The sequence below is a fragment of the Aspergillus welwitschiae genome (assembly GCF_003344945.1).
Source record: "Aspergillus welwitschiae strain CBS 139.54b unplaced genomic scaffold BDQ94scaffold_168, whole genome shotgun sequence".
Lineage (NCBI taxonomy): Eukaryota > Fungi > Ascomycota > Eurotiomycetes > Eurotiales > Aspergillaceae > Aspergillus > Aspergillus welwitschiae.
In genome coordinates, this window is record NW_020798862.1 from 1 (window position 1) to 8,123 (window position 8,123).

General features: G+C 50.4%; 6 protein-coding genes across 6 annotated transcripts; 1 reads left to right on the plus strand and 5 right to left on the minus strand.

The window, feature by feature from the left end:
• Positions 1-1,089: 1,089 nt before the first annotated feature.
• BDQ94DRAFT_164649 (uncharacterized protein) lies at positions 1,090-1,368 on the minus strand (the record flags this gene model as incomplete). Its single annotated transcript, XM_026770085.1, has 1 exon — positions 1,090-1,368. The coding sequence occupies one exon, from the start codon at positions 1,366-1,368 to the stop codon at positions 1,090-1,092; it is 279 nt and encodes a 92-aa protein (XP_026619256.1).
• Positions 1,369-2,940: 1,572 nt separating this feature from the next.
• BDQ94DRAFT_178913 (uncharacterized protein) lies at positions 2,941-3,681 on the minus strand (the record flags this gene model as incomplete). Its single annotated transcript, XM_026773238.1, has 1 exon — positions 2,941-3,681. One exon carries the CDS (start codon positions 3,679-3,681, stop codon positions 2,941-2,943), a length of 741 nt encoding a protein of 246 aa, XP_026619257.1.
• A 341-nt stretch (positions 3,682-4,022) lies between these two features.
• On the minus strand, positions 4,023-4,273 carry BDQ94DRAFT_155822 (uncharacterized protein). Its single transcript, XM_026768541.1, has one exon. The coding sequence runs from the start codon at positions 4,256-4,258 to the stop codon at positions 4,073-4,075; it is 186 nt and encodes a 61-aa protein (XP_026619258.1). The 5' UTR covers positions 4,259-4,273; the 3' UTR covers positions 4,023-4,072.
• A 56-nt stretch (positions 4,274-4,329) lies between these two features.
• Positions 4,330-4,912, minus strand: BDQ94DRAFT_155823 (uncharacterized protein; the record flags this gene model as incomplete). Its single annotated transcript, XM_026768542.1, has 1 exon — positions 4,330-4,912. A coding segment is annotated over one exon (230 nt), but the record flags the coding sequence as incomplete, so codon positions are not given.
• Positions 4,913-5,610: 698 nt separating this feature from the next.
• BDQ94DRAFT_178914 (uncharacterized protein) lies at positions 5,611-6,218 on the plus strand (the record flags this gene model as incomplete). Its single annotated transcript, XM_026773239.1, has 1 exon — positions 5,611-6,218. One exon carries the CDS (start codon positions 5,611-5,613, stop codon positions 6,214-6,216), a length of 606 nt encoding a protein of 201 aa, XP_026619260.1.
• Positions 6,219-6,700: 482 nt separating this feature from the next.
• Positions 6,701-7,154, minus strand: BDQ94DRAFT_164653 (uncharacterized protein; the record flags this gene model as incomplete). The annotated part of the gene is made up of 2 exons (XM_026770086.1): positions 6,701-7,096; positions 7,143-7,154. 2 exons carry the CDS (start codon positions 7,152-7,154, stop codon positions 6,701-6,703), a joined length of 408 nt encoding a protein of 135 aa, XP_026619261.1.
• Between the last annotated feature and the right edge of the window lie 969 nt (positions 7,155-8,123).

The following is an 8,123-nucleotide window of genomic DNA, read 5'->3' on the forward strand; positions in this document are numbered from 1 at the left end:
GGTCTTGGAAACACTGCGCTTGCGAGGGAGTGAAGAATCAAACGTGACCTTCCGGATTACTCTATGGATGGATAAGGCCAGAACGAAAGGGTCAAATCTCCATGTTGAGGTGGAGAACCGCTGAATGTCTCCAGGCAATATGGCCGACCAGAACCAGTAGCCATGGTAAACTGAGGGTAACGGTGGCCAACATACTGGCTGTACCGTGCGCTCAAGACAGAATATACAGAATATCTCAGTCATCGAGAGCCTGTCGGTTAGGAGAACAGAGAAAGTTATCGCTGTGTTTTGTTGTGGTGGATACTGCTCTACAGAGGCCCAGGTGGTTGTGCTCGCAGCGATGGTATTGCCCGACTCTGCACTCTGAGTTAACCACTCGTTCTATGAATTGTCAAGCTGCTTTCAGCTATGATAGTCCGTGCTTTTACAACTTAAGTTGCCAGTTGAGACCGCGATAGTAGTGATATTGGATGTACACAGGCGTATTTCCTCTTCATTGCCGGATACTTATGGCTAGTATAAACCGAAGAGTCCATTCCTCTTGAGGCCGTATAAAGTGATGCAGTTATAGTCGGTCCCCCAATCAAGGTCCCTAGCCCCAGCCTAAGGATAAAATATGGATGTTGGATGTATGTCAAACGAAATATCGTAGGTGGCCGCAATGACCTGCCAGGGCACCATGTATCCCGCAAAAAGGCCCTAATTCATCTCAATCAATCCCACTATGCTTGTGTGCGCCGGATACTTATGGCTAGTATAAACCGAAGAGTCCATTCCTCTTGAGGCCGTATAAAGTGATGCAGTTATAGTCGGTCCCCCAATCAAGGTCCCTAGCCCCAGCCTAAGGATAAAATATGGATGTTGGATGTATGTCAAACGAAATATCGTAGGTGGCCGCAATGACCTGCCAGGGCACCATGTATCCCGCAAAAAGGCCCTAATTCATCTCAATCAATCCCACTATGCTTGTGTGCAATTGAGACGCGATGCAGAGAACAGTGTGATTAGGCCAGGTCCCTGGTGGATTTAGCGGCGATCATCCACGCAGCGCTGGAAGGATGACAAACCAATTTGCAGTGCGAGTTGTGGTCATTGCCTGCACGACACAACACACGGAACGGATTGGAACCTTTCTGCTTGCTGATCATGACCCTGGCCCTGGCTGGATGCCTGACGAGGTGGGATGTCGGGCGATGGAGCGAGTGACCTTCGACTGCGATCATTCTCAGCTTGGTCTGGAGGTGGGGTCGGCTGGAGTTCTGTCGCCGGCCTCTGCTGCGTTGAGCTATGTGGACCATTTTCGGTCACGGCGGCGTGTAGTCGCAGTCCCAGGTATCGTGTCCGACCGAAGCAATTACGACACTTCATAGTACCCAACATCCACCGTCCAGTGCGTAGATCCTTTCATTTGACGAGGAGGCTCACTGTGCTTCATAGGATCGTGCACAATGAGAAGTTCCGTATTCCTCCCTGTCCCTGGCCTTTATATTGTGCGGAACCTGTGACTAACAGTCGACCATACGTGCTACATTTAGCGCGTGGGATTCCTGTTGATCAGCCAGCTGTAGCCCTCTGGAGTCAAGAATAAGCCTGTACCAAACGAACTTTTAACCAAGCCGGGGGACGCCAAAAACGCATGGCCTGGTTAGCACACAGATCCTGCGGGAACCGCGCAAGCCCTATATCCATAGCATCCTCTGCCAAATATCCATGGCCAGGTTAATTGAGAAGCTTATTGTGGCCGTTATGCCCGCCAGTCGTGGAGCCAACTGCCCGCGCCTGACTTGACCGCAGCTGCGCTGTAGGGTATGGGCAAAATGTTCATCAATCAGAACACCGCGAATCGGACACGTCGTTCACGTTGGGAAACCCGATAAAGGGCTTTCAGTGGATAGTGGGTAAATCGCATCCCGAGACCAAGGTCAGGCAAAGGCAAGCTCCCCAGATACGTTTATTTGAACGTGAGACGGGTTTGACTTAGTCTGCACCATCGTATTCGCCATATAAAAGGAGCCTCCGCATCGATTTCTGGGACCAGAAGTATCCACGACCACTCTTCCATTCCAGCAAAAGCATCATCAAACGAAACGAGCCGTTGCAACGAACAGGGGCGGCCAGTCAAGCGCAAGCGCGAGGACTGGGCGAGACCAGGCCTGGGACACAGTGACAACGGCAGGATATCCAAGCCTGTTGAGCCCTGCCAGCAGCCGTCACAGGTACCTTCATTCTCGCACGAAGCATATGTTTGAGCTTCTGGCGGGAGCTAACAATTCCCAGGCTATGACACAGCCACTCCCCAGAGGACCGCTTGCAAAAGATGAATAATTTGCTTCGATCAGCTCGGCCGCCGAGGCGTTCCGGACCCTGATCGCAGGTTGTAACAACCGGATGACCAAAACCCAGTCCTTGCAGAGCAAGCAGTACGACTGATGGATCTCTACCGGTAGCTCTAGGAATCGTATGTTGCGAAGCATGCCGAGAGCTCGCGCCTCGAGAAGGAAAACAGTCAGTTGCAGGTGACCCACGCCAGCCTCGTGGTCGAAAACACCCAGTTGAACAGTCGCTGCCGGGGCGAGAAAGCCCGCTTATGCCACTTTCGAGAAGCGGTCCAGAAATTGCGGGACGGTGTAATTGGCGTGTTTGAAAAGTGGGAGAATCTTACGATGATGGAGGCTGCTGCAGCGGGCGGCGCGGGCGAACCGACGCCGGAGAACGAGAATGTGGCGGTCATTGTGCCCGCGGTGCATTTTCAGGAGGATGAAGGCACCAGCGCTTCTTAGTAGAGGTGGTGGATAGGTACCTGAAGTACGAGTAACGGAAAGTGACTTATATCAATGCAGAGGAGAGAAGAAGAGATTTGCAATCGAAACAGCTTCGCACATAGCACCTAAGCACGATGTATTCGAAACGCCAGAGCTGTAATCAAGGATTGTAGACCCTCTATATTCTTTCAAATTCCGTGACATTGCCCACATGGACATGAACGATACAGCCGGACGGCAGTGACATTGCACAATCATTGTCATCCTGCGATAACTCTGATGGATCCTTCTGGGTAACCCAGTGTTTAATGACCGTTGTCGCAATGCTCAGTAGTCCTCGGCGATTGGCCTTGGCGAGGCATCGTAGTAAACCAGGAATCAGCTGTCTCAAGAGGGCTGCTGCGACCGTAGTCTGGCCATAACATGGATGACGTCGCAGAACCAAACGCACAAATTCTGTGCCGTTGATTGACCCATCTGATGCTCGGAGTGCTTCGCTGACGCAACGGCGCATGATTTCCAATTGGTGCCGTATTGGCCCGGCACCTCTGCGGTGCATATTGTGCCGAAAGCGTCGGTATCTGGACGTGTCCGCCGAATACAACGAAAGAAGCCGGAGCATCTCTATGCTGAAAAGGTCTGGTTCAGGAGGTAGGCCGCTGCACTCCAAGACACTCTTGCGGTCACCAACATCGGGTTGTTGACAAGACTGTATATCGATTGCGTGTAGCGCCAACGGCGGTGCGGCTATAGTGGTCTCACATGGCACTGCTGCGATGGTGCGTTGGATTGGAGGAACGTCATCGTCTATTAAGTTCCTCGATAGATTGTCACAGTGGCCAAAGATGGGGTCACCCTCGTTGGCACCGTTGATCACAAAGGTCCTGTCCACTGTGGGTCCTTCCCTCCAAGTAGCCATGAAGATAAGGCTCCTGGTGTCTGACTGCAATTGCTTTTGTTGGGTGGTCTTATACTGTAGTGGGCTGCGGAGGACTGCTTTATATGTCTACTCACGCTCAAGCAGCGGCGCGGTCTTTACTATAACTACGACCGGAGTGTCACGGCTGACAGTCTCATCAAATGCCATACATGGGAGACGAAACATGCGGGCCTGTTCACTCGTATAGGGAGCTTTCTACTGGATTGTTATGGCACCTTTTTGTGAACGGTTCCCTAAGTAATCAAAGGCAGACAACAAGGGGCGGGAACCCGCAAGAACGAAGTGTCTGTGTGCCCGGACCACGTGCTTGGTAGTTGCAGCAGTACTTCTCTGGTCACTTTTACTTTGCCCCAAAAACTCCATATCTCAATCAGTTCCGATCAGCCTCCGTGGGAGCCAAAGCAGTGTCTTCACCGTTGACCTGGCGAACTCGACGCTGCCTCGATGATTGGACAGCTTCATGTACATGGCGTTGAAGATTACTTGATGCTTCTTCCAAGCTGCATACTATGCCTTGTTCCCTAAGAAGATCCTTTCTTAGTTGCGTGCATCTCATTTTCCAGCCTTCGGATATGTCAGTGACCTCCGTGACCATACGTTGGAGGCGATCGAGCTCCGCTCGCTGTTGGTTGTTTACTCGTACTAAACGCTCAATCCTCGCAGTGAGCGACGCAGCATTATTCGACATTGACGGACGCTGAATGGGAAGAATAAGCGGACTAGCTCCACACCGAAGTCCGTTGAGGGTGGCCTACCTCAGAGCCCGGTGTCACGTCTGCCACTGCAACAGGACGGACGGCCTCGATCGACCGACCGATATCTCTGCATATTGCATCGTACAGGCCCACCGACCCAATGGCCAGACTAGTGTTCATTCAATGTGCCTTTGCATCAGTAACCGACCAGGCATACCCATCCCTTGGGCCTGCTTCAGTCGTACAGCCCGGGGATAGACCCTCACCGCAAGCCGGTCATCTAGATATGTCAGCTTGTTCAATATTGTTGAGCGGATTTGGGCAGGAAAGGAGTTACAGATATGGTTCGCCAGTGCCTCGCGGCATTGTGGGCGTAGCCGAGTGCGCTTTTCATTGCTATCTCGGGACTTTGGACACTTCCCGAAGACCCATGCGAATTGCGTTCATTCGCGGTCGTCTATCAGGAACATATCGTGTCCATTTTGCTTCTTTTATCCAGCATGGCCAAGGTTGCCTCATCTTATGTGCAAGTGATGACCAAGGCGTCTAGGTACCAAGAGTATACTTCTGTTTGCCCATGGTGAGCCCCTGCCATATGAGGGTTGCCGACTTCAACCGCTTCAGTTCAACAGTACTTGTGATCACTTGCTGAGGCAAGACGGGTTTTCGGTTATTGAATGTGCCCAGGTCTGGTCCTGGGGTACAGTAGTGGTTTGTGCAACAAAACCGAATGGGTGGAACTGCCCACAACAACCCCTCCGTCATGAACGAACTAGATCTTACCCGTTTGTCGTATGTTGGCAATTTGCCGGACCTTATTTGTAGCATGTTTTATCTGCTAGTAAAGTTGCTCTACACAGATCGTCTGACAATTGTATTCCATAAAACAGAATTTATGTCTGGTCGATATTAACACTCGTTGTCCATATGAACAACGCCAATGCCCAATCTCCCCAAGATGAGGAATCAACGAGAGGTAGGCGACTAAGGCTAATATTCAAATATCCACTCCTTTGTCAACCGTTGACCCTGTAAAACTCATAGCCTTGTCTTTTATACCCACCTACGTCTTCTGCATCGCTCGCTGCTTTGACACAAGGCGTTGGTTATGTTTTCAGAGCTTAGAGTGGATGCCATATTCTTCCTTTCCAGCAAGCTCGTCTTATCATCTTCACTTTCCTAGTCCGCCTTATCGCATTAGGAGGCAAGAGAGATGTCGTACTCTGGACAGCGTCGACCGACCACCCCAATCACCCTGCCAGTTACCTCAGACACGAATACTGCAGCGGATGCAGCCTCGCCGGAGTCATTCTCTCCGTTCTGTCCGTGCTGTACATCGTCGCCCTCCGACGAGACGAATCCTTCATTCGACATAAGCTACCCGTCTGCGGAACTGGAAGAACGGCTCCTGCGGACCCTCACGTTCTACTCGCCTTCACCCTTCCGCATTCAAGCCATAGCTGTTCTGCCACACGATTCTCGGGTGACTAAGAACTGGTTGCTGATCGAGTTGCTTTGCCATCGTGTCTTCGCCGCACTGCCCGACCAAGGTACTATTCGCCGGGTCAGCTCGTCATACCATGCACGCGCCAGTCCCGGCGATGTGCTGCTCATCACCGCCTACCCGGTCACGCAAACGTCCTTCCGATGGCTCGAAGCAACCATAACCAAGGGCAATGAGCTCATGGCCACCGTCACGGCTCTATATGATGGACCTGTCTTGGGAGGAACGGCTGATATGAGACGCCGAGATCAAAGCGATCATGCGGATGATTTCAACCGATTGACGACTACGGGCTCCGCACATGAGCGTGTCTGACGTCCAGGCCTTGGGTGAGAAGACGCAATTGGTGGGAGCGTCGGTTGAAGAAATTAAAACTTCGCGACAATGATGTCTTGAGATTGTCCACGAGGGAGGTGATGCTCTCGAAGTGATCCTACGCTCGCCGGATGGGTGGGGTGAGATGGCGGGTCTAGATTTGGTCTGGTACATTTAGCTGCTGGTAGCTGGCAATATATTAAGAGATATTCAAGGGGATATGCTATTGTACCCATTAGTCAATCCCGCCTATTCTACCTATTCCTCTACTGCCCAACGACAGGTATATGAGAAAGATACGAAGAGATCGAGCTCATGGTGCATCCATTTAGTCTGAATTTAGGTTCGTGAAAGATCTTTGTTTCTTCTTGCTCGGCTTGTAAAAGATATTTTCACGGTATACTGTCTGAAGATGTTATGGAAGATATCTTTACTACCTCGATCGAAAGTACAGTAAACCGTTTCAATGTGCAACCCCCCCGGTTCATATGCCTGCAACTTGTGTGTCTGCTCCAACGGAACCAGGATTCTCTTCAATAGCGGATCCGTTACCCTTTTCCTCCCCAGTAGCGATAGAGCTCTGTGGTCTGTTTCCATTATCAGATCTGTCCCGTTGTCGCAGAACATGGGTTAATATGACCTCGAACGACTCCGACTCGCGCCCGTCGTTTGCACGCTCCTGCAGAAAGTGGTCTATAACCGCGCCCATCTGCTGGTTTGTCTCATATAAGACATCTGCCAATTGGACTGCCTCATCCCGCTCAGCGGTGGTTTTCTTCAGCGCCTCACGTAATGCATGACACTCGTGTTTTTGAGTTTGCAGGTCACGATCCATTTGAAGCGCTTGAGCACTTATCTCAGCAACAATACGCAATACATTCTGACCCACTGTTAGAACACTCATTAATTGATAGCAACTGACTTACGGACGAGTCCATTTGGGAAGGCGGCTTTGCGCACGCGGACAATGTAAGTGTGGTGATTAAACGAGTTCGAGAGTCTGAACAGTCAGAGATGATCTCGGGGCTGGCTGCTATATATTCCATCAGGTCAATAATCATCAGTATCTTCTGAACTACGGTGGTGTCCGCTGAGATGTGATGGTCCTTTCAGCAATTGACCCGTCAAAAATTTTCTGGCATGGAATCTCCTGGTCTTTTACCTTCTGCACACCTGTTTGCTTGAACATCCACCATGGTTGCTTGAAATAAAACGCTCTTACCTGATCGTCAATAGACGAATGTGCTCGCCGGGATCTCTACGGTTGATTAACGGATTCACAAACCAGTATTGAGATAGACCATTTCATGCTGATATCATCGAATTCACCGGCAACTACATCATTTACCACACAATTTGGGAATTTATTCCTTTTATAATATGCATTGTATTATGGGTGACTGGTACGTTATAGTATAACTTACACTTACTCAGGCGCAAGGGTTTTGAGATCCATCCGTCATATACCGCCACAAAATTGACCATGTGGCGTGCATTTCAGTCGAAGAACAGATAAAACCACAGACGTAAATTTTTACATCGCCAATCAATTGACCGCCTATGGCTTTCCGTGATACCTTGTCTTAGTAGATGGCGGTAAATGTGTCGTTGTGTGTGATTTTTCCTAGATTTGGTTGAGGTGTTTAGATCGCCCAAATTACGGGCATGGGTTTTGGGCTTTCTCGCTGATTGACTGATACCCGCAGTTCACAAAATTGGGTAATTCTGCAAGGGATGTATCTCAGAGGTAGATAATATGCCCTGCTCTTGTAAGTAGGCATACTTCATAACCGGGGGGTGATAACGGAGTATCGGACACTAGTTGATTGACCAGTTATGGAGGGTCCGGGACAATTTAGTGTCGTGAATCCCGTCGCTGGTAGCGCAGAAGCATGTTGTTGCGAAAC